The following is a 26,268-nucleotide window of genomic DNA, read 5'->3' on the forward strand; positions in this document are numbered from 1 at the left end:
TGTAAATGTTTTACTGTTAGCAATGAACTCAGATTTAGGAAATATACGTTTTCGATCATTTTAGTAACGAATATATTCATGCAGCAATCTTTTTAAGTGATTGTGTCGACCGCGACGGTACTGTGTTCAATATATAGTGGTATATTTAATTAAATGTTATAACCTGTCAATATTTTATCGTTTTTTTTTTAAGCACTTAATTAGCACTTAATTAGCACTAAATTATAGTGTACTTATCTTCTCTGTAGGACCATTTTCTGATATGGGGGGGGGGGCAAGCTGGACCCCCCCATTTTTTACGCGATTTCCTGCTAAACGGTTCGAGCACCAAAATTCGGACTAGGGCACTTAATTAGCACCTAAATAGCACTAAATTTTTTACCTAGTGCGAACTTGATTTGCGCTGGTGGGGGGTCCAGCTTAATAGAGGTGTCTCTAGAGCCGCACGACGTCAACGACGACCCCGGCGGTCGTAACGGCGCCCATGGCCACGGCGACGATGTCGACGACAGCAACGGCTCCGACGGCGACTCAGCCGATCGTATTAAACGTAAGTGTTAAAATAATGGGATAATTTCTTATCATTATTAATAATGTTAACACTTTGCAATGACAGTCGCACATATCACATGTGACGCATACGTGACAGCGTTCGACAGTGTTAATAATGAAATTTATTTACGTGTATATATATATATATATATATATATATATATATGTGACATTCTACGTCAAGTGACCCCTCCCTCTGTCCAAAAATTGAAGCGACTTACAATATTGCGTTTGGGCTTAAAATGTTCGTATAAGCGAGGGCTTCCGAAATTTGAGTGGCCTTTTTAAAAAACTCTATAACCCCATGACCCCATAAGCAAAATCACCCAAAAACCTGATGAAGTAATCTTACAATATGATTTATACGACTTGTCTCATCTCAATAATCGCTTTAATTAAGCTGTTTGGTCCTAAAACTTTCATAAACTATTAACCCCATAACCCCTTGATCTTATAACCCTTAAAACCCCATAACCCCATAACTATATAGTCTTATAGGCTTCTAAACCCCTGTAATCGAAACCATCGCACTTTTATTATTTCTCTATACCTCCGTAATCTTGTAATCTTATAACCCCTTTGACCCTAAAACACCAAAACCCTATAACCCCATTCTAGAGCTGATTAAAGTTTGGAACGTTCTTGGAGCGATTATTTAAAAATGATTTGGCCGGCCCATTTCTCCTTTGGCACAGAGGACCTCCTGAGTGCCGCACACGAAATACAAAATAGAGGAATACGATACACCCTGCGGAAGACATCCTTATATACAAAATACCACCCCAAGATCACTTAAAAAATTCTGCCCTTGCTAAAAATGGTTTGGCCCATTTCTCCTTTGGCACAGAGGACCTTCTGAGTGCCGCACACGAAATACAAAATAGAGGAATACGATACACCCTACGGAAAACACCCTTATATACAAAAAACTACCCCAAGATCACTTAAAAAATTCTGCCGCATGGTGTACCGTATTCCTCTATTTTGTATTTCGTGTGCGGCACTCAGAAGGTCCTCTGTGCCAAAGGAGAAATGGGCCAAACCATTTTTAGCAAGGGCAGAATTCTTTAGGTAATCTTAAGGTAGTTTTTTGTATATAATTAAGGGTGTCTTTCGCAAGGTATATCATATTCCTTTATTTTGTATTTCGTGTGTGGCACTTAGAAGGTCCTCTGTGCCAAAGGAGAAATGGGCCAAACCATTTTTAGCAAAGGCAGAATTTTTTAAGTGGTCTTGGGGTGGTTTTTTGTACATAAGGATGTTTTCCGCAGGGTGTATCGTATTCTTCTATTTTGTATTTCGTGTGCGGCACTCAGGAGGTCCTCTGTGCCAAAGGAAAAATAGGCCAAATCATTTTTAAATAATCGCGCCAAGAACGTTCCAAACTTCAATCAGCTCTAGAATGGGGTTATGGGGTTTTGGTGTTTTAGAGTCAAGGGGTTATAAGATTACAAGATTACGGTGGTACAGAAAAATAATCAAAGTGCGATGGTTTCGATTACAGGGGTTTAGAAGCTTATGAGACTATATGGTTATGAGGTTATGGGGTTTTGAGGGTTATAAGATCAAGGGGTCATGGGGTTAATAGTTTATGAGGGTTTTAGGGCCAAACAGCTTAATTAAAGCGATTATTGAGATGAGACAAGTCGTATAAATCATATTGTAAGATCACTTCATCAGGTTTTTGGGTGATTTTGCTTAATGGGTCATGGGGTTATAAAGTTTTTTAAAAAGGCCACGCAAATTTCGAAATCCCTCGCTTATACGAACATTTTAAGCCCAAACGCAATAATATTGTAAGTCGCTTCAATTTTTGGACAGAGGGAGGGGCCACTTGACGTAGAATGTCACATATATATATATATATATATATATATATATATATTTGAATGTGTTGTGTATATGCAATTTATTTTTGTTGCCCACATATAAAATTAGAAAATGTTTCTTTTTGTATGATTTGAATTTGAATGAATTTGAACGAATAAATTAACGAATGAATGTGTGAATAGAGATGCGTGTGTGTGGGTATGTGTAACATACTTTGCAAAGTGTTTATTTTTTGACATAAAAATATTTTAATATAAAATAATAATAATTAATAATAACTAAAATTATATACAACATTGTACTAAATGATGATCGGTAAAAGAAAGACTTTGAAATATATTAAATTACTACAAAAATGGGAAAGTAATAAAGGTAATTATTATAAATAGATATTTAGTTTATTATATATGTAATACACTATATATGTAATACATTATATATGTAATACACTATCCATATTTTTAATGACATATATATATATGTAATGTGTGTGTGTGTGTGTGTGTGTGTGTGTGTGTGTGTGTGTGTGTGTGTGTGTGTGTGTGTGTGTGTGTGTGTGTGTGTGTGTGTGTTCATGTGCGTGTGTGTAAACACTCACACAAAACAGTTTCAATATTTAAGATATAGTATCAGAAATATAATATGCAATATATGATAGAAATATATAATCAATATACAGATAATACAATATACAGAGAATGGAAATTAAGTTCTATTTCTTCGTAAACTCAACGTTATTGTAGACAACTGCACCACCTTCGGCTGACAACAATCTAAAATAGAAAATAAAATTTGTATGTAAAAATTGCGTATAGGAATAAAATACATAATTCGTACTAAAAATATCATTATTTACTTACATATTTTGTTTTATATTCCTAAATATTATGCGTTGTTAGGATTAGCCTTTTTTCCTCTTCTATGTTTGAAATTTAACTATTTTGTTTCTTTCCACATTTTTCCATGTATCCTTTATTTTAAAATCTGTCACCTAAATACATAATTAATCTTAGTTAAAAAATTTTAAAGTTACATTAGGTTAAAATGTTTAAGAACTCTTGCAAGTAAAGAAAATTTTCCATAACCTTATTGAACCTTACCTTGCTGAAAATATTTTCTTCAGTTACCCAAAATAAAATATTGCTTTATAAGATAACTGTACATAACATGCATATCACAAATGCATTTAAAGATCTTAAAGTTCATAATGCAAAATCAATAGGTTGAAAATCAGGAAATAGATCAATAGTCCAAACGACACATTAGTGTCTCAAAAACAGATACACACCATAATCCACACGCAGGAAAATTAGCACATACATAAATATAATCAGTTAATGAGCAGATCGAAGAAAAGTGTAATATAAATTTAAAAAATGAAATATAAACTGGCGCAAGGCTTTCATGTTTATAATTAAAACGTTAAATTGATATTAAAACGATAAAAACCCATATTAATAAAATGTTATCCTTGTGACTAATATATAATTGTAGATTATAGCTAGAAAATGAATTCTAGAAAATATAATTATAATTAATAACTTCTATAAAATAATTATAGAAAAAATATATAAAATAATGGGCATAAATACGTGAAATAAAGATTGAACGGGGATAGTTTCGCCCCGGAGGCAAGATTTGCGATACTCGAAGGACCAGAGAGAGGCTCCCCTCACGACTATCAAATGTTTAACGCGAAAGCAGAAACGCATGCTACGAAATATTAAGCGAAGCGACTCACCGTGTCGGCCGTCGTCCCCGTGATTCCGCCAATCCTCGTCCTGTCCCCTGACTTGGCCGCTCCGTGGGTCTCGTTCGGCATGCGATGGTAAAACTCGTGCAAGCAAGCAAAACGGTGGAGAGCAAGCGATAGAGCAGGCAGGAAAAGGCAGTAGGAGACGTGCGCACTCCCGGTTGAGCAAGGCGGCAAAGGCGATTCCGTGATGCGTTTTGCCCGGCAAACGTACGCCGTAAGACGGCTCTTAGACTATGTGTGTGTGTGTGTGTGTGCCGCACGGCGGCTTGACGAGAAGTTCGGATGAGAGGTGTGTCCTCTCCGACTATTTGACGATGAGAGGGTGTGCCGTAAGGCGGCTGTCCAAAATGTGTTTTCCGTAAGACGGCTGGATTGCTACTGCTCTGTCCCCGCGGTCCTGGAACATGTCGCTGCGGCGAGTAGTTGTTCCCTTTCCGGGGGGGTGGATACCGTCGGCGGATGGGCGATGGCAGCACCGACAGGTGAGTCGCATGATTTGGCTGATCGCGATCCGCCGACGTTTCGCGCGAGAATTACAAACGACTTATGCAACTAGGTATAAACGATAAATGAATACATGAACATGAAGTAACTATGCTTTTTACAAGGCAATACGCCGAACAAAGATACAAATTAATAAATCAACATTAGATTATAAAAAATTTTCAAAATAGATATTGTAAAGTAATAAAAAACATATAATATCTAATTAACCCTTACTTGCCACACTTCTGTAGACGTCACGTACTTGCCACATTGGGATGGAATCTACCCCAGCGACAAAAATTGTTATAACAAATAAGCTATTCAATATTTTAACTTGCCAATTTTTTTAGAACTTCTTAAAAGCTTACTTTTAAAAGTGATGTAGGTTATATAGCCAAAAATTAAAATTATGTATGATAAAAAAATTAAAATAACCCCCAAAAAATGAAAAAATAGCTGTTTTTACAAAAAAATTCATTATTTTTTTATTTTTTCATAAAAATAGCTAAAAATTTAGATGAGTCTTCTACTGATGTAGTACTACAAGAAAAAAAATAGTAGTTTAGTGGCCCTTTAAAAAAAGGTATTTATTTTGAGAAATGAAGGAAAGAATTTCGTGAAAAAATGAACTTTGCGTTATCATCAAAATATGCTATAGTATTTATTATTTAATCAAACTTTCATGTTATAAACAATAAAATACAAGTATTAGAATTAATTTTAGTTTTTTTTTATTACAAGTCAACGCAATCTGTACAAAAAATGTAGCCGTGTAGCTTTATACACACGGGGCGAGTGCAGGATGCACAACTTTTTCTAGTTTTTTGTTCGTCTGTTCTTCTTCTGATGTGTAAACAGAATCTTCCTCATCGTTAGAGCTTTGCTCACTTTTACTTTCAACACTGACTTCAATATCATCATCTTCGAGTAACTCCTCGAATACTCGCCGAGGCCGTAAATTATACGCCATCTAATATACCGTTAAAAAAAATTAGACATAGTATAACATGATGTACTAACCTTGTTCTTCACTCTGATGTCGAAATACAGTGCAGTACTTGAATTGTAAATTTCGGATAGCGAACCTAACCTCGAGACGGTGCGTACATATAGAAAGACATGTCACACAACTTTATTAATTCTACTCGCCTGGAGTTGCTTTTCAGAGATAATTACGATACGTGGAGAATTCAGGCGGGGGCCTTGTTAGTAAAGAACTACGATACATGGGGATACGTCTCAGGAGAAAAACCGAAACCAGTGGTTTTAACGGACCCGGCTACACGAGCGGCTTCGCAAGCAGCACACGATTCATGGATTATCGAAGATCGTAAGGCCAAATCAGATCTCATCCTGTCGATTAATCCATCGGAGCTCAAGCAAATACGTGGTTGCGAGACATTTAAAGACGTCTGGGATAAATGAGAATCTATCTATGCATCCAAGGGACCCGCACGTAAGGCAACCCTTCTAAAACGTTTCATGTTACACAAAATGCCAGAGAGTGGCGACGTAAAAGATCATCTAAACGATCTTCTTGACGCAGTCGATAAGCTACAAGCGATGAACGTTGAAATAAATGGTGACATGCTCGCAATTATTATATTATATAGCCTCCCTAACAGCTTCGACACATTCAGATGTGCAATAGAGTCACGCGATGATTTGCCCGATGCCGAGACATTAAAAATCAAGATAATCGAGGAAAGCGAAGCACGAAAACAAAAATCGCTCGACGATGGATTTGGTGCCTTGTTTGTAAAGCATCAGGGTAAGCAACAACCTAGCGTCTCTAAAAATAAGCCGGTGAATAGCAATGCCAATAAAAACACATCATCGCTCACATATGCACGGATAAGATGCAATTATTGCAAGAAACTCGGACATAAGGCTGCGAATTGCTTCTCGAAGAAGACCAACACAGATAAAAAATCAAGCCATGCGACCGAGACAACGCTTTTAGTAAATAATGATAAAGTATCAACGAAATGGTGTCTGGACAGCGGCTGCACTTCGCACTTGTGCGGCGACAAGAAACTCTTCGAGAACACTACAAATATTTCTAGTGGACAAAAACTCGCAAACAACACTACTACTAAGGTTGAGGCAATGGGAGACATCAAAATCACAACCGCGGTTGATGACGAGGAGATGAACATAAGATTGAAGGATACACTGTACGTTCCTGACTTGAGAACCAATCTTCTATCTGTGGCCAAAATAGTCGACAATCAGCATCAAGTTCTCTTCACCAAGGATTGTGCCATCGTTCAGGATCTTCAAGGTAACGCAAAAATGATAGCCAAACGCGTAAACAATTTGTTTTATCTTCAGGAAAGTTCCACTACTGAAGCGTGCGTGGCAGTTAAGGATGAACGATCACAAATTATGACGTGGCACGAACGACTAGGGCACCTCAACGCAAATGACGTGAATCTGATGTGGAAATCTCAAGCGGTTAATGGCATAAAACTCAACGCTAGATCGTCCATGACTAATTGTAAAATATGCGCTGCAGGAAAATTGTCAAGTTCTCCATTTCCGGTTAGAGGTCAGAGAGCTTCAGGTGCACTCGACATTATACACACTGACGTATGTGGACCGATGCGAACGGAGTCACAGGGCGGTGCACGCTATTTTGTCACTTTTATAGACGACCATACCCGCTGGTGTGAGGTATACTTCATGCGAAACAAAGGAGAGGTCGCTGAAAAGTTCGAGGAATTTAAGAAGCTAGCCGAAAATCAAACTGGACGAAAAATCAAGGCAGTCCAATCAGATAACGGCAAGGAGTATTGCAACTCTACTCTGGACAAATTGTTTAAGGAACACGGAATTTGTCGCCGACTGACAGTAGCTCACACACCTGAGCAAAATGGTGTTGCTGAACGAAGAAATCGAACTCTAGTCGAGGCAGCACGATGCATGATGATTCAATCAGGACTTTCACCTTCCTTTTGGGCCAAAGCGATCGTAACTGCAAATTATATTAGGAATCGCTGTATTACAAAAAGTCTTCATTCTGGAACCCCATTCGAAAAATGGACCGGCGACGCCCGAACATTAGTCATCTGTGGACATTTGGATGCAAGGCGTTCATTCCGGACAAGTCTCCAAACAAAGGCAAGTTTGATGTCCGTCGCTTAAAAGGCATCTTTGTTGGATACTTTGAGGTATCAAAAGCTTACAGAGTGTGGAGCCCAAAGAACCGAAAAATCCACATCTCTAGGAATGTTAAATTCTTCAACGAATTTAACGTGAAGGAATCGTGTGAGGACATAATCACCGAGGAAACGAAGAATGGGCGATTTAAGGTCGTGGATAATCTAATGACATTCGAGGGGCAAGGTGAAGCGGCAGTCGGACTCAACAACGATCCAATGGCCATACAATCCGGAAACGACCGAACCATTGAAGACAACGACCAGGTTGACGCAGAAGATGATAATAGTACCGCAACGCCCGCTAGACGAGGACCAGGAAGGCCGAAGGGAGCGACGAATAGAAAACCTGACCCTCCAAGCAAGGAATACGATTTGAGAAGCAAACAACAAGGAGTGCCAGCACCTATAGTTGTCGAGTCATTATCTGACGATGACATTGAATGACAAGATTCTATGTACGCTTTATTTGCAGGTGAAATTTCCATCTCTGAGGCTACTACAGGTCCAGATGCAGCGGAGTGGAAGAACGCCATTTACGATGAAGTTAGAAGTCTCGTGGCTAATGATACATGGAAACTAGTGGAGAGACTTAAGGATGGCAATGTCGTCGGTTGCAGAACGATTCTTAGAAACAAGTACGGAGCAGATGGAAAGTTAGAGAGAAAAAAGGCCAGAGTTGTCGCGAAAGGGTTCTCTCAACGCCCTGGACTCGATTTTCAAGACACTTTCGCTCCTGTAGCCAGACTCGGATCGCTCAGGCTGTTAGTCGCTTTATCAGTTGAGCTCGGAATGTCAATATCACAGTTGGACATTACTGCAGCATACCTACACGGCGACATGGATACCGTAGTTTACATGGAACCGCCAGAGCATCTAGAAAAAATGCTAGAAAGAATCACGCGGGAAAAGTCGGCAGAACATCTACATGATAGAGCCAAAACTATGCTCTTGCAACTTCGTCAAAAACATATGGTTTGCCTCCTTCCAAAAGCGTTATATGGACTACGCCAGGCCGGACGTCGGTGGTATTTAAAGCTTGACGAAACATTGAAGAAAGCTGGACTCTCTCCCACAAACGCAGATCCCTGCGTGTATGTAAACGATGATGGAACATTTTTCTTACTTGTTTATGTTGATGATATACTGATGGCTTCAAAAGACACCAAGACGACCAAAAGGATTATCAAGATACTAAAGAACCGTTTTGCGGTCAAGGACCTCGGGGAAGCTAAATACTGCTTAGGAATAGAAATCATCAAGAGCAAGGAGAGTACTCATCTTTTTCAGGCTGGTTATATCAAAGATTTGCTTTTCAGGTTCGGGATGGCCGATTGCAAAACATCAAATACTCCACTAGACGGTAGCATCAAGTTGACGGCAGGAGATCCGGAATACGGCGATGATTTAGTGCCATACAGGGAACTGGTGGGCAGTTTGATGTACCTAGCCCTAGGTACTAGGCCCGACATCGCTCATGCAGTCAGCGTGTTAAGCCAATTTAATTCTTGTCACGAGAAGAAACACTGGACAGCAGCTAAACATGTGCTTAGGTACCTGAAGAACACCATCAATTTGGCTCTGTGTTTCGAACGTACAAACAAAGGTCTCACTGGATACGTGGATGCTGATTGGGGCAATTGTGCGATGGACAGGCGCTCGTATACTGGAACAGCCTTTATACTTGCTGGAGGCGCTATTTTCTGGAAATCCCAAAAGCAGAGGACAGTCGCGCTTTCTTCGACCGAGGCCGAATATATGGGGCTAACTGATGCAGCCAAGGAGGCTGTGTACCTCATCAATTTTCTAAAGGAGCTTGGTTTGGAAAAGCTAACGAATGTCAATTTGTATAACGACAATCAAGGAGCCAGGGAACTGGCGCACAACCCCGTCTACCACGGAAGATCCAAACACATCGACATTTGTTTGAATTGCCGCGTTAAGGTCCCTCGCCCATGAAGCGTGATGCCATCTATGACAATTGTGAAGCGTCAACCGATTCGATACGATTTAGTAACAAGCGTGTGAACGTAGCGCGCGAAGCGGCGCAGCCGCATAGCGACCTAGCAATAAGCGTTTTCCGGGTTCTTCTCGGAAGTACGTGCGTGCGAGAACAAGAGACGAAAAAAAAGAGAGGATTCGAGATCATTCGTCCATCGTGGTGAGACGTGTCCGAGCAATCCTGAGTTGTCTGCGGTGTATTGTAGCTATCCGAAATTCTGAGACCTGACGCCGATATCTGCAGTGGGTGTACGAAGGTGTGATAATTTCATGACGAGGCCAGAATTATTGAAAAGGACGACCACGGAGATAGAAGGAAGGACGAAGTTTATGAGAAGGACGGACGTCGCCATTTTCGGGGATTCGCCCATTATATGTCTTGATACGGAAGGAGGTTTTATCCGAGATTGCTTGCTAGTCTTTCACGATTCCCAAAAGCGGGAGAAATATTTCATACACGTGAAAGAATGGATATAAGGTAACTCTTGATGTTCTGGGCAACAATCATGGAGCAAACTAAGGGTACTACTTTGTAGATATATGCGCTCTCTGATTGCAGAACATTCAGGAGATTTCTTTTTTTACATGGGATGCTGAAATGTACAGTTGCTTCGCTGTTGATTGATGGGCATCATCCCACGATATAATCCTGTGCTTTAACTACCGGGATTATTTCCTTTGAGTGCTCAAAGTAAACGTCGCTAATATCGGTTACAACCACGCGTAACTTTACCTTTTCTTACACGTCTTCTATGTTGTCTTGTATGAAGAATTATACGGATAATTAGTCTCTCGTAAAATGTATTCGCTCCTTATTGCGACAATCGATCGAATTGCTAATGATAAAACATTGTAAATATCTCTTACAAATACTTAATTTCGAATTGCTTGCGTTACGATTCTGGATATAATTTCTGTATTACGAAGTTTACATAACCATAAAGTATCTTGTATTCAATTCTCGTGAATTAGATATGAGTTTATATGTCGTATGTTCGATAACTTAATATTTGCGACTGATACATGAATTAGAATTTACTTGTGTTTATATTGCCAAATGGTTTAATGCCACTGAGTAAATTCTACTCATCACAAGAAATTTAGATTAATAGTTCAGAATATTTGTGATAATTACAAGGTGATATAGTACGTCCTGAGTTACATCTATTGTTTGAATACTTATTAAATAAGTTTCTCTTTATTTATGAATTAAAAGGTAATTTGATTGAAGAACGATGAAGTATGCATTATTCCATGTTTGATATGTTTTAAATAATCATTTGAATTTATGCTGATTATATTTACATTGTAATAAATGTCTTATTAATAGTCATTTCATTTTAGATTGCTTTATAAAGTGTTAAGGTCATACGCATTGAAAATAATATAATAAAGAACATCTGGTTTAATTCACTTCTATTCTCGAATGTTTCAATTAACTAATGAGTATTCGAAAAGACCTTGATCGACATTACATTCTTCTCTGTGAAGTGACTATTAATAACTATACCGATTTCATTCATAAATTTATGGTTTATAGTTTTCTGCTATGTTTACTACATTTATATGTTTAAATGAATTTTCATTACATTTACGTATCGTTTAACAGCCATTGTGGCATTTTCTCATTTATATTACAAATAAATAGAACGTTTAAAATACTTCGTAGACATTCGAACTGCCGTGTCTCTTTCTTGGCCCTCGTGCTGATTACGACTTATTCAAGACGTGTACAACATTCGTCATCATTTTATTCGAGAAATATTAAATGAACATCTCGTAAAACTCGAATATTTACCTACAGAAGAGATGGTCGCAGATGTACTTACCAAAAAACTACCAAGAGGAAAACACGAATTTTGTGTTCGCGGACTTGGGTTAAGGGACATTAATAACAAAGGACTGTAAAATTGAGGGAGAGTGTTAGAAATTCAATTTTACCGCCTTCTTTTATTGTAACTATTATTCACTAGACGTTTCTTATTGGCTCAGATGGCGTCTCGGTAGAACTATACGCGGTTCACATATACACTCGTTCATGGCTATTTGTTCGTTAAGTTTAGTTAGAGACACAGCCGCCCTTTTTCATACATTACATACATTTTCTGTTCTCCACGCTATTGTGTGTCGTAAATAAAGAAGCACTATTGTACGTTCTGTGTCCGATTATTATCCAACATACACACACACACACACGAGTGCGTATATGTGCGTATGCTTATATTTTCAACGTAAGCAAATATAAATATTATTTCCATTACTACGTTTACGCGAAGGAAAATCCCGTTTACGCGAAGGAATTATCGTAAGTTACTACAGAAATAACGCTCGCGTAAACGTAGTAATAGTAATATAAATATTATTATTTCTATGTTACCTATCAAATCAGTCCGTCCAATTGTTAGCCATTGTTCTGCTTTTTGTGTATCTCGTGGAAGCCTATGTACAGGTGTATCCTTATTTGAAAAGCATTTGGGCACACAGCATTTACGTACTATCTTGGTATAAAAATACTTACTAAAATACTAATAATTATATTAATATAAATGATAATATATATATTTAATATTTGCACGGGGGGGGGGGTATGAGGCGCTCCCCGGATTTGCGATTGGTCAACAAAATTTCTCGAAGGACCAGAGGGCCCGTGCCCTCGCGAAAGTGAATAAAGCGAAGCAAGCAAGCGAATATCAAAAAATGCGAGGCGACTCACCGTGTCGTTGCCCGGCGCCTCCTGGGTGTCGACGTCGTCCTCCCGTTGGCGAGATCTCTGGCGTGCAAGGCGAAAGCATGCAACAGTCCGGTATAGCAAGCGGGCACGGGCAGGCAGGTATGGTAAGCAGGCACAGATAGGCAGGATATCTAGCGATTGGGCCTTCGTGGTCTGCGATGGGCGACCGAGCACTCCAAGTTTGCACATGCAAAACGGTAACGTGTGAGCTTCACGACGTTCGACTGGTGAGTGCCTCTCTTCCGTTCTCCGGCTCGCGCACCTGCGAAGTACGGCGCGAGCGAGTACCGAATTCTTCTCATAATTGGGGATGCCACCCGTGGGCGGGCAGCACGAGTCGGGTGAGTCGCGCGAACATCGACAAGCGTACTAATCGCGATCCACCGACGTTTCGCTAATAGGCGCGATAATTTAACCCGGTATAACTAATCAATACAAGAACCGTACAATTAACAATGTGAAACGACAACACGAAATCAATCCTATAATTAACTACTATTTACACTATGATACACGGCGGTGCGCCAAACATTACCGCCCACCAAAATACACCGTATTTTCTATGTTTGGGCGAGTCCTTCCGGTGAGCCGTCCATCGGCAGAGGGCACAGCTTCACCAGAGGGCGACTAAGGAGGCCATCCGCCGTCCTCACCGTAGCGACCCGGGCGACCCCGTCACGACCCGGATGCAATTCCTCGACGCGCCTTCGTCTCCACGCCAGAGAAAAAACGTTTTCGGTTTTTAGAAGGACCAACGTGCCCTTTGATATCGCGTCAGCCGGCTTTAACCACTTTGGTCGTTGCTGGAGGGTGTGTAGATATTCTTCATGCCACCGTTTCCAGAACTGTTGGTGCATGTGCTGCACCAGCTGCCATCGATCGAGTCTGCCTATCGGCACCGGGTCTAGGTCGGGATAGGGAACCGCTACGAGCGGCTCTAATGTGATAAAGTGCCCCAGGGAGTGGTCCCCGAGGTCGTGGGGATCCGAGCTGGTGGGGCACAAAGGTCGGGAATTCAGGATGGATTCTACCTGTGCTAGGAGGGTACTGAATTCCTCTACCGTGAGGATCTGCGCTCCCACCACGCATTTCAAGTGAATCTTTGTCGCCTTAACCCCCGCTTCCCAGAGGCCACCAAAGTGTGGCGCGGAAGGGGGGTTAAAGGACCACTGGATTTGTACTCGCCCTGAGGCCGCCTCCATGCAGCTGACGAGCTCGCGCTGAGCCCCCACGAAATTGGTGCCGCAGTCGCTGTAGATCCGCGAGCAGCGACCGCGCCTAGCGATGAAACGCCTCAGAGCCGACAAAAACGAGTCTGTAGATAAGGAAAAAGCAAGTTCCAAATGAACCGCCTTTGTGGTAAAGCAAACGAAAATGCACACGTACGCCTTGAACGGCGTTGCCCCGCGAGAACAACGATTATATACGAAGAAGGGGCCCGCGTAGTCAACCCCGGCGATTGAGAAGGGTTTGGCCTGACGTACCCGGTCGAGCGGTAGGTCCGCCATGGGCGGTTGCAAAGTACGTGGGTTCGCCCGGAAACATTGGTAACAACGCGACAAACAACGTTTGATGGCCTGATAGGCCCCCAGAATCCAAAAATGCTGCAGTAGTAGGTAATGCAACGCTCGACGCCCCGGATGCAAGTGTAGGCGGTGGGTGCGCTCTACTATAAGTTCCGTGAGCCGGTGCTTACCGGGCAATAACGCGGGATGCTTGGCCTCATGAGATATTGCGGAGTGCGTGAGTCTACCGCCCACCCTGAGGACTCCGCGCGCGTCCACGAAAGGGGCGAGTTGTCGCAGAGGTTTGGAGCAATTCTGATTGCGTTTCAATCTATCGAGATCCTCTGCAAAGCGACAAGATTGAACAACTTTAACGAGGTATAGCAGGGTCGAATGGAATTCGACTTGGTCTACGACAAGAGTTCTGTGAGGTGAATTTGACTTGAGTCGATTAACAAAACGAAGACAATAAGATAATATTCTAACGAGTTTATCCAATGACGAAAAACGATCGAGAAACGAATCAACAACAGAAGCAGAGTTTACGACATCAGCAGGATTTACAACAACAAAAGCATGAGATTTTTCTTCCTCCGGAAAATCGTCAGTCTCCAATATCGTTTCTGGAGTGAGTTCGAATTCGGCGAGCCACGCAGGGCCAGTCCACCAAAGCTGGTGATCCACTAATTCTTGAGGAAACAAGCCCCTTGAGCAACAATCGGCGGGGTTAGACTTGGTGTCGACATGTCTCCAGCAAGAGATATCTGTGTTGGACTGGATGCGGGCCACACGATTACGCACAAACGTCTTCCAACGGTGGGGGGCCGAACGTATCCAGGCGAGCGCGACCTCGGAATCAGACCACGCGTACGTGCCGTCGATAGTAATCTTAGGCCGGAGGATGTTCCCGATATACTCCGCTAAGTCCGACAGTAAAACGGCTGCGCAAAGCTCGAGTCTCGGCAAGGTGATGGCCTTAAGCGGGGCCACCTTTGACTTGGCGCTGAGCATTCGAATCAGTACCCCGTCCTCGGCGACGATTCTAATATATACAACGGCTCCGTAGCCCTGTTCACTCGCGTCACAAAATCCGTGTATCTCCCGTCGGATTACGTTAGCCATGGCGATAGTACGAGGTATGCGAATGGAAGCTAGCGCGAGGAGTTCCGATTTGTATCGTCCCCATCGAGAACATACTTCCGAAGGAGGCCTATCGTCCCACTCTAATTTGAGCACCCAGAGTTACTGTATCAGTCTTTTAGCTGCAAACGTAAGGGGAGTCAGAAAGCCTAACGGGTTAAAAATACGAGCCAGTTCCGAGAGAATGGTACGTTTGGTACAATCTCTGTCCAACGGATGGACCTGAAAGCCGAAGTTGTCCGTTTGAGGATACCAACGAAGTCCGAGAACTTTGAGAAACTGATCTTCCGAGGATTCAAACGATAGCAATGATTGACTGCAAAGCTCTGGATCGAGATCTGCTAAGACTGACGGATGGCTGCTGGCCCATTTCCTGAGCTCGAAACCCGCGGTTTTAAGCAAAGCTTGTAGCTGCCGCTGAAGCTCACGGGCTTCCCCCTCAGATTCGGCGCTCGCCACCACGTCGTCGACATAGACGCTCTCCTCCAAGGCCGCCGCGGCCAGAGGGTAGCTCACTTTGCCTTCCGTTGCCAATTTCAACAAGCAGGCGATTGCCAGGAACGGAGAACACGTCAATCCAAAAGTGACAGTCAACATCAAGTAGTCTAATATCGGATCATTCTCCGAGAAACGCCAGACTATTCTCTGGTAGTCACATTGACCGCGCTCGACCAAGATCCGAAGGAACATTTGTTTGACGTCCGCAGTGAGCGCCACGCGGCCTACCCGGAACCTCAACAATATCACGACTATATCCGTCTGTAACTTAGGCCCGGATCGCAATACGTCGTTCAACAAAACGCCGTTCAAATCCTTCGCCGAGGCGTCAAATACGACCCGCAATTTTGTGGTAGTGCTATCCGATTTAACTACCCCATGATGGGGCAAATAGAATACAGGTCCGTCCACCGGAAACGGCCGTTCAATCAGTTTCATATAACCGTTATTCAAATAATCCTGCATGAATTTGTTATAGTTCAATTTAAACTCTGCATCTAATTTAAAGCGACGCTCAAGTGCGCGAAATCTATTTAGGGCTACTTGACGCGTGCCGACAAAACAAGGTTTATCCCTTTTGAAAGGATACGATACAACAAAACGACCGGACGCGTCCCGACGCGTGGTCTGAGCGAATAATTCCTCGCAACGTTTATCCTCCTGCGAATACGGTGGGACCGATGGAATCTCGTCTAGTTGCCAAAATCGACTAAGAGATGCGTCCAACGAATCGAGAGTCATAAACGAATGTGTGGATCCCGGCGCCTGCGTCGATACCGAACCGACGAGAACCCAGTCGAAGACGGAATTGAAGGCGTCTGGTTCGCCCTTCTTTCCCACGCGACGGCCATCCCGAAGTAACGACGCGAAGATTTCTGCGCCGATCAGGATGTCGATGGGACCGGGTCGGTGATACTGCGGATCAGCTAGCCGCAATCCGTTCAAATGTTTCCACGCTCTTCGCTCGACCTGACTGCTAGGTAACGGGGCGGAGATGCGCGGAAGAATCGTAGCCTCTACTGGGGTGCGCGTGCTTTCCCTGCCCTTTGCTTGTATTACGAGTGAGGTGCGGCCTCGAGTTGCAGCCGCCTTTGTATCAATTACCGCGAGAACTACCGTATGGCACTTGGTTCGTCCAAAACCACCCCTCTGCATGCAACTTTCGGAGATAAAGTTTAGCTGGCTCGCGCTATCTAACAGAATACGAACGGGGAAGGGATTTCCGTGTGCGTCGAGCGCTTCGGCTTGTACCGTCGACAACAATACGATCGGGTTCGACCGCGCGACACTAGCCATGCTAACGATTCGCTTCTCTGCGATGACGTTGTCCCCGATTCGGAGGGTGGTTCGGCGTCTGTGGGTGCATTCGCCGAGCCCGAGTTCTGCTCAAAATGCAGGAGCGTGTGATGTTTGGCTTTACACGACCGACACGTCCACGACGATGGACAGTCATTAACGCTGTGGCCCGCGCGGAGGCAGTTATAGCACAAGTTCGAAGCTTTAGCCGTCGAATGCCTCTCTCGGGGTGCTAACTTTAAGAACCGAGAACATTTTGCAACGAGGTGTTGTTCTTTACATACCGGACACTCGGCAGTTCGAGTTGCAAGCGACGAAGCCGACGCGGACGATTGTGATTTGATCGGCATGGTCGACGGACCCGAGATGGCCTCAAGGACTTTACAGTGCTCGGAAAGAAACTTGATGAGCTGAGCGTATCGCGGTATCTCTTCGGCCCGATGAACAGATTCGAACTTTTCCCGCAATGATCGGGGAAGCTTCTCGAGCAGGAAATTGAGCAAAAGGAAATCCCACGAATCGGTAGGGAACTTCATCAGGTTTAGCGCGCGAGTGTTTTCGGTGAACGTATCTAATAATTTATGGAGGGCATCGGCCGATTCTATTTTTAACGGTTTGGCTTCGCGTATCGACTTTAGGTGGTGGTCCGCTAGCTTCCTTCTGTTCCGATATCTGTCGAGCAGCGCGTCGTATGCAATCATGTAATACTCCGCGGCGAGGGGCAAATTCTTGATTACATTGAGCGCCTCCCCCTTTAGCGAGGCCAGCAGATATTGATACTTCTCTATTGACGAGATCTGTCGGTTGTCGTGAATCGAGGTGTTCAACAAAGCGATAAAAGACGGCCACAGCGTGAGATTGCCCGAAAATTGCGGAAGCGTAATTTTGGGTAACTTGATCGCCGACGCGTGGCTCGCGGAATGAGCCTGTGCGGTTCCGGGCGCCGTGCCCGTGAGCGCGTGATACCGTCCCTTCACGGTGTAATGCATCTTGTCGAAGTCTGCCCGAACCGCATCTTCGGTGTCGAACTCAGTAGTCTCTTGTATAACCTTGAGATGCGCGTTCTCAAAGTCCTCGGCGATTCTCGCCACGCTCTGATAGCGGGCAAGAAAACTTTCTAGGATCGTCGGTTCGGACGAGGCCTTCCGGGCAAGATCATAAATCTCCCTCATCCGCCGGACGCATAACTCGCGACAAGAAGGAGCTGACTTTGATTTCGACATGTTGGTTGATACGTAAAGCAATCAACAGCAACGGCGAACGACCCCAAGGACACGTAATGTATTGTCGCCCCGTGAAAATACCGGCGAACAATAGGCTTCGAGTTTATATGCTAAGGGACGAAAGAGAGAACAAAAGCAAACAACCGTTCCGTTCGTCAAGGTGACGAGGAATAGCAGATGGCTTGTTTCGGATTCCTACGCGAAGGCTCAATGGAATGTTCCCGAGAGAACGTTCCTCAATTACGATATAATAGCGCAATCCAAATGACAATTTTGTTAATCGCAAGAGCGAATGGCGAACGCAAGAAAAGGAGATCAAATGCAGTGTAGAGCTAGCAAGGAAGAGGGTTGCAAGGGATGCACAAAATAAGAAAATAGTTGTATCAACGATCAAAATTATCAATTAGGTTGGCACAGGTGCCCGGTTACGGCGAGAAATGCACTCAAGTATTTGTTCAGATTGAGTTTTCAGCAATACATGTTGCGCGCGGAACTACGACACGAGCAGCGTATACGACATGAGCAGTACACACATGACACGAGCAATAATCCACGACATGAGCATCAATTACGCCAACTTCGTTGCGATTGTGATTATAATTGTAATTATAATCTTTAATAAGATTACCTTGAGTGCTGCAATATATTCTATACCGGGGACCAGTGCCGACGAACAGTATATTCGATCGGTGGCAAGTATGTTTGCGAGAATTCCAACGATCGGAATAATAGTTTCAGTATGTATTTTCAATATGTATTTCGAGTCTGGCCGAAACACACCCAGCAACAACGAAAATAATGTAGCGCGTTATTATGGAACGCGAGCTTATGTAGAAAAAATGTGTATATACGCTGCCGGCCCGTGACCGAGCGTCAAGGCCGTCGACGGCGCGGCGAAAACGTATGGCTTGCCCGAGAATATTCGAGATCTGAATATTTCGGTTTCTATGTTAACAATGACGGGCTTTAATAATTACCGCGTCAATTGCACAATTTACGATTAGTACAAATAACGGCGATGGAACGTGTTACAACGAGCGAGAGAATTGCGAGCGAGAGATATCGCGCGAGATCGTGGATTTACGCGAGTATTCTCGTCGCGAATTAATTAGATTATTAACACGCCACGCGTTATTGCAATTCGCGTTAGTGCGGATAACTGCGGTGGAACGTGTTACGACGAGCGAGAAGTTCACGCGAGTATTCTCGCTGCGAATTAAGAATTGCGAACGAGAGATATCGCGCGAGACTAAAGATTTTAACACGCCACGTGTTATCGCGATGCGCGATTACAAGAATGTGCGAAAATTAACAAGTTAAGGAATAATGCGACGTGAGCGAAAGGTCGGCGGTAATTTTCTAACGCGAGATCCGGCTCGAAGGACCAATGCACGGGGGGGTATGAGGCGCTCCCCGGATTTGCGATTGGTCAACAAAATTTCTCGAAGGACCAGAGGGCCCGTGCCCTCGCGAAAGTGAATAAAGCGAAGCAAGCAAGCAAATATCAAAAAATGCGAGGCGACTCACCGTGTCGTTGCCCGGCGCCTCCTGGGTGTCGACGTCGTCCTCCCGTTGGCGAGATCTCTGGCGTGCAATGCGAAAGCATGCAACAGTCCGGTATAGCAAGCGGGCACGGGCAGGCAGGTATGGTAAGCAGGCACAGATAGGCAGGATAGCAAGCAGTCACAGATAGGCAGGATATCTAGCGATTGGGCCTTCGTGGTCTGCGATGGGCGACCGAGCACTCCAAGTTTGCACATGCAAAACGGTAACGTGTGAGCTTCACGACGTTCGACTGGTGAGTGCCTCTCTTCCGTTCTCCGGCTCGCGCATCTGCGAAGTACGGCGCGAGCGAGTACCGAATTCTTCTCATAATTGGGGATGCCACCCGTGGGCGGGCAGCACGAGTCGGGTGAGTCGCGCGAACATCGACAAGCGTACTAATCGCGATCCACCGACGTTTCGCTAATAGGCGCGATAATTTAACCCGGTATAACTAATCAATACAAGAACCGTACAATTAACAATGTGAAACGACAACACGAAATCAATCCTATAATTAACTACTATTTACACTATGATACACGGCGGTGCGCCAAACATATTAAAGACTAATATATTATTTAATATATTCTAAACTAAATGTTATATAAATAATTATATATATATGTAATATATGTAAATAGAAATAATCTTATCCGTTTCGATAAATCCTTTCAGCTTTCCTTCCTTCTACTCTATTCCTCTTGCAAATTCTTTGCTGCAGTCCAATACACTATAATCTTGCACAAGTTAACGAATCTTCATGAGCTCAGCTGTATTCAGCCGCGCTTTTGCTGTTTGTCGACGAGGGGATTAGAGAGGAGATGAGAAAGGAACGACGGTGCTGCCTCTATCGCTGTTCCCCCGTACTGCCACTTCCGTCGCCCAAAAATCCAGCGAGTTTGTTCCCCCTGACTGCGAGTCCGTTTCGTGTAATGTCTGCGCTCGTGATTGTGTCTCGCGCCTCCCGTGTTCCCGGCGTATCAAATTACCAAACATTGCTCTTGTGGAATGTCGTATGCGTCGGCACATCAATCGCGTTAATCGGCCGTTTGTGAGGAGCTAATTGCCTTAGAAAATTGTGCGTGTTAGGATAGTTATGTTCGGATGCGTTGTTCGGTGATTGCGTACAAGAAGTAGTCGTGCTAGCGGGAGAGCGTATGCGCATGATTGACTCCATTCTCGCGATAGGCTCCGTGCCGTCGTGATTGCGTGTTATTATTGCTCGCGGTAATTCCGCACAGTTTTCCCCGCGTTTGTTCTAGGATTCTGCGCTATTTTGAGTATCCCGGTGTATCGTTCTGCGCGTTACGAAAATCACTGAAGCCAGAGTATTGTATTCACCCAAATGACTCGCGTTAAGGCCGGTTTACACACGCAATGATTAGTGGCGCCAACTGACTGGCATTCATTGATGCCAGAACCAACTGGCAAACTCACAAGTGTTTACACAGTGATTGGCGTATAATATGAAAAATATTTAACATTTATTAAACACACAGTAAATGACAACAACCATATAACTTCAAATTTTGAAGTTATATGCTTTGGCCAATAACCGCCAGTAAACGCCACATTACTAGCGCCAGTTTGCATCAAGTGTTTACACTTGCATTTTTACTGGCATTAGTAGACTGGCGCGGCCTGGCGCCACCAATCACTGCGTGTGAAAACCGGCCTTTAGGCTTAAGATAATTGGCGACAGAATTCTCGTGGGTCTCCCGGCGTTGCGTTCACGCGCTCCGAGCGTGAGGTATCGTCCTCCCGCGATCTTTCCTGCGAGATCTTATTTTCTATTTCCTTGATTATTTCGTGTTTACTGTTGATGTTCCATATTAATTGTAAGTTTCGTCATACTGTATCTTTCTGATCTAATCGCAGCGCCTTCTGCGCGTTTACTATACGATAACGCAGTACTTCGTTCATTCTGGCGTCCGCGCTATCATTATTTCTTTTTTGTTTCATTTTTGACGCTCGCGCGATTGATTATATGATTTGTCTGATTGACCGAAGCCGAATCGGCCTTTATTGTTTCACGCGCAAATTTCTAAAGAATAAATGTTATTTTGATTTGTTAATTGCTTGAGTTCGTGGCCTTATTTATGGCGTGTCACCCCGACGAATGTCGCGCCGCCCTTCATCATCCCCGCCCCCGCCCTTAGGTTAAGCTAGCCGATTTCTCGCACATCCGCCCGTTTCGCTTTGCGTCTCGTTTTGGTTTTCTTTGGCGATTTCGCGGACCTGCATTGACGCGTCTGGCGCCCAACGGTAAATTCGTTTTGCGAAGTGTCGGAGGTGCGAGGGAATCGTCGGAGAGGCCTGTCATTCCGCTTTCCTCGTCCCCTTTTGATCCGGCACACGTCCCGGAGCGGTCCAAGAGTGAAAAAGTCGTGACACTATATATATAAGTACCTGACGTTTGTATGTCTGTCTGTCTGTCTGACCGCGAACTACTTGTTATTTTCCGAGAAATTAGAAAAATTTCGTAACCGGTTTTCAAAAACCGGTCTTAATCGCTCGCGACAGTCACAAATTGAAGTAACTGGTTAATTCCCGAAAAATTTGAAAAATTTTTGATACCGGTTTTTTAAAAAATCGGTAACAAAAAATTATACACTTTATAGCACTCCCCAGAAAATTATCCCCCTGTTTTATATATAACTCTTTGAAATTCGGTCAATTATTTCCCGAAAAATTAGAAAAACCGGTTTCCAGAAAATCGGTAACAAATCTTACATACAACATATTTCACTTAAAACTAATTGACCTATAAACGATTTTATTCCCGAAAATTATAAAAAAAAGATTTATTTTTTTTGGCTTTTACAGCTTTCTCCATTTCATAATTTAGTGCTGCTCTTAGCAATAGATCATCCTGACCATCTTCTAATGTACATTTTTTAAAAAATCACGTATATTTTTTTAAACAAAAATTGGAAACGTTTTAAGAAAATCAGTACATTAATGAAAAATAAACTCGCGGTTTCAAAAAAATCAGCATATACAATTCTTTGAGATTCGATCAATTATTTCCAGAAAAATTGGAAAAATTTTGGAACCGGTTTCCAAAAAGATCGGCAACGAAAAATTATACACTTTATGGCAATCTCCGGGAAATGCTACCCCTACTTCATATACAATTCTTTGCGATTCGGTCAATTAATTCTCGAAAAGTTGGACAAATTTCGTAACCGGTTTTCAAAAAGATTGGTAACGAAAAATTAACCACAACATTTTCATCCCCGAAAAATTCTACCCCTATTTCATATATTTTTGGTAAAAATTTGGTCCACTAGCGAATGAGTAGTTCGCGTACAGACAGACAGACAGACAGACAGACAGACAGACAGACAGACAAACGTGACTTATATATATAGATATAGATTAATAAATTCTTAGTGTACAATCACTATTATGATCATCAGATGTACTCGGTGTATTTCTGTCCTAAGCAGTTCTTCCGTTATCGAGGCTGATGATTTTTGTTCTGTCGAAATAACACCGCGGCGCGGTTAATAGTCATCGAAGAGTGCATATGCACGAAAAACTTGCGACCTTGAGGACCGATGGGTTCCACTTGAATACAGTACCTACCTATTTGTTTCATATTATTTGTAAAATAATCTTTCAAAGAGATTATCAATATTTCTCTGAAGTATAGAGCCATCCGATTCGAATCATCTGTGCAAATAGAACGACGATCATGATTAGTATATACCTACATAAGCGGAAATTCTGCTTATTATAATATTTTGTTTTTTTGTGTGTGTTCTGTTAACCATAATGTATATATTAATAATAAAATTTTCTAGTACAATTCAGTATAATATTAGAAAATAATAAAAGAAAATTTTGACCAAATTTTTTTTCTGACATGATATCTGTGAGAACCATTAATTGGATAAAAAATAACATCAATTGCGTTTTTATATATTTTATATAAATGATGATTCTCAATATTGGATGAATTATTTATTAGTTTTTTTGCATGTACATACAACAAATCAGTTTTACTAATACAAAATCCAGGGATATATTTTTCTAAAATAGGATAACTTATCAGGAAGCTCTTTTTCTATATTAGTAATTTTACACAAAGAAAAGATAACTTTTTCTTTCTAAAAATACTAAGAATATTTAACCAGGTTTAGAAGTGTTTGTTAGGTTTCTATGGCGATCTTTATCGTAAAACTTAAGTATATCCATGAGTATATCTAGCGATCGTCATATCTTACTTGCAATCATTGACATGTGTCAACACGACGTCAACGCGGTATGACAATTCGAGACCCGAACGTTTTGATAAAGCGAGGAAATTTACGCGCACATGTGTGCGACTTGCCAAGGACGTCTGGTAGCAATTTGCCGAAATTACCTCCAAACGCAAGATTCTACAGTCGTTGGAAGCGAAACCTTCAGAAGTTCGTTCTTGTTTCCACTCGACACCCTTTAACACGTTCGGTCTTTCGTAGTCAAACAGCCGTTGCTTTCGAAAAGAAAAGGCACTCAAAATCATCTCATCGATGGATGATCCATCCATTTAGTATGTTAAGGTACGAGGATTAAAGGCAACAGCTTTGACTCCTTTTGTGAACACTAGTGTAACAGAGAAAACCGTTACCGTAGGTTCTACTGGGACACGATAATGACTATCATTTTTTTATATATTTTTGTGACGGTTCCGCATATTATGTGCTTCTATAGAATCGGAAAAAGTAGCAATCCTGAACGTTGGAATATTGTGTATCCAACTTACGCCATTTGCATCATCGATATATTCCTGAATTTTATCACCGGATTTATATCGCCTGATGGACATGAGATTTTTCTTGACACCACTCTAGTAGCACGGTGATTGCACCACAATAACATATAGATTAGATGCATTAATTTCTCACTGATTATTATCTGTTTTTCCTCTATTCTAAATATACAAAAATAATAAACGTACGTATTTAAACAGACGTTATGTGAAGGGATACTTCTTTGTTGATTTTATCAGCTCAGTACCATACACGTGGTTTTATCCTACACTTATCTTACCACCTGGTCCAGATTCAAATTCTGCGTTACTTATTCTCGAATTTTTGCCTATCTTGAAATTGATTCGCATGCCTACAGTACGGCGAAATATTCAACAGATTAATGCGGTAATCATCATAATATTGTACAAATATTAAAAAATGGCTTGAATTTTATCAATAAATTAATTTAAACTGTTTTTTTTTTTTTAATAGAGTTGTGGGATTTCTCAAGCTCAACATATAACAATATGGCTCATTATTTTAACATTATTAATATTTCACTGGAGTAGCTGTGTAAGTTATATCTTTCCCTATATCGTCATGCATATACAAGGAAAAACGATGAAAGTACGGTGATTTCTATAATTAATTTGGTCTCCCAAAAATATTTAGAAGTTAAAAGAAGTATATAAAAATATAATTATATATAAACTATGTCTATATATTTTTTCTTTCTTTTGTATAATCTTTGTTTGTATAATGTAGAAAAATAATAAGAAAAAAGTTAAAAAACAATTAAAAAAATAATTTTTGTATTATTTTTGTGATAAAGAGTAAAATTTGAGAAAATGAGAAAAAATTGCTCATATATAATTATACATATATATGTATAAATATAATAATTAAATATAAAAATATAATTATATATAATATTGTATATTATGTGTATGTTTATATATATATTTAGATATGTTTTCATGAAATTTTTTATCGGGCTTATATTAAATCATTCTATAAATAGAAAATTAGTAATGCATTATCTTTGTATTTATACAGTGGAATAATTTCAGAGCTCAGATGCATATTATATTTCGACAAAACTTGATGATAAGTCTAATTGGGAGGTGTATTTAGTATTTATGCATATTAGTGTGAGTAATTTGATCGGCTCTAATTTCGTAGAGTTTGACAGTTTTGGTATTTTGGACACAATATTAAGATGCATACTTCTACTCTTGGGGAAAGGCTATATAATTTACTTGATTGGTATTAAGTCATTTCTTTCTATATTAACATTCTAATATTTTATTTCCTAGCAAATTTTCCAATTTTTATTAAAATAATTTATTTTTTGCTTTTTTGTACAAATGTAAATAAAACAAACATAATAAAAGATTTTGTGATCACAGTCACAATCCTTCAACTCTTGGAATCATCGGCAAAGCCAAAACTCAAATATCAACAAATTATGCACGAAGTGAAAGAGTACATTCATCAGAATAAGCTTCCATTATATTTGCAAGACAAGCTGATTTTCTATTATAAATATCGTTACCAGGACAACTGCTTCAAGGAGAATATTATATCTGACACTCTTTCAGGTTAGTTAAAAGCAAAGAGATTTGAATAAGAAAGCTAAATTATATGTTAGCTAACTACTGGAAAGATAAACTGACAAAGTACATATTTCTCTATAATATTTTCTAACATTCCCTTAGATCACTTAAATCAAGAGACTCTATTTCATAGCAACCAAAGATTGCTAGATATCATGATTCTTCATAATTTGCCCCGCAATGTCC

At 41.6% G+C, this 26,268-nt stretch overlaps 3 protein-coding genes and 1 long non-coding RNA gene across 4 annotated transcripts; 1 reads left to right on the top strand and 3 right to left on the bottom strand.

Annotated features, from left to right (window-relative positions):
- Positions 1–3,034: 3,034 nt before the first annotated feature.
- LOC143908315 (uncharacterized) lies at positions 3,035–4,721 on the bottom strand. The gene is made up of 2 exons (XR_013260100.1): positions 3,243–4,721; positions 3,035–3,155 (listed from the first exon to the last, which is right to left on the bottom strand). It is a non-coding gene; the product is annotated as an uncharacterized LOC143908315 (long non-coding RNA).
- Positions 4,722–13,077: 8,356 nt separating this feature from the next.
- LOC143908335 (uncharacterized) lies at positions 13,078–15,144 on the bottom strand. The gene has a single exon (XM_077425961.1). The coding sequence runs from the start codon at positions 15,142–15,144 to the stop codon at positions 13,078–13,080; it is 2,067 nt and encodes a 688-aa protein (XP_077282087.1).
- A 120-nt stretch (positions 15,145–15,264) lies between these two features.
- LOC143908338 (uncharacterized) lies at positions 15,265–18,179 on the bottom strand. Its single transcript, XM_077425962.1, has 2 exons — positions 17,318–18,179; positions 15,265–17,042 (listed from the first exon to the last, which is right to left on the bottom strand). Exons 1-2 carry the CDS (start codon positions 18,177–18,179, stop codon positions 15,265–15,267), a joined length of 2,640 nt encoding a protein of 879 aa, XP_077282088.1.
- A 5,817-nt stretch (positions 18,180–23,996) lies between these two features.
- On the top strand, positions 23,997–24,576 carry LOC143908323 (potassium/sodium hyperpolarization-activated cyclic nucleotide-gated channel 3-like). The gene is made up of 2 exons (XM_077425953.1): positions 23,997–24,274; positions 24,348–24,576. The coding sequence occupies exons 1-2, from the start codon at positions 23,997–23,999 to the stop codon at positions 24,574–24,576; spliced, it is 507 nt and encodes a 168-aa protein (XP_077282079.1).
- Positions 24,577–26,268: the final 1,692 nt, after the last annotated feature.

Source organism: Temnothorax americanus, unplaced genomic scaffold, assembly GCF_048541705.1.
Source record: "Temnothorax americanus isolate GAGA-0224 unplaced genomic scaffold, ASM4854170v1 Scaffold92, whole genome shotgun sequence".
NCBI lineage: Eukaryota > Metazoa > Arthropoda > Insecta > Hymenoptera > Formicidae > Temnothorax > Temnothorax americanus.

Bases quoted from the DNA above. Each gene is read 5' to 3' on its own strand.
- LOC143908335 (XM_077425961.1), bottom strand. From the start codon at position 15,144: ATGGCTAACGTAATCCGACGGGAGATACACGGATTTTGTGACGCGAGT.
- LOC143908338 (XM_077425962.1), bottom strand. From the start codon at position 18,179: ATGTCGAAATCAAAGTCAGCTCCTTCTTGTCGCGAGTTATGCGTCCGG. The intron at 17,043-17,317 runs GTCCGTCGACCA...CATTTTGAGCAG, and splicing joins AGTCCTTGAGGCCATCTCGG to AACTCGGGCTCGGCGAATGC.
- LOC143908323 (XM_077425953.1), top strand. From the start codon at position 23,997: ATGACAATTCGAGACCCGAACGTTTTGATAAAGCGAGGAAATTTACGC. The intron at 24,275-24,347 runs GTACGAGGATTA...CCGTTACCGTAG, and splicing joins CATCCATTTAGTATGTTAAG to GTTCTACTGGGACACGATAA.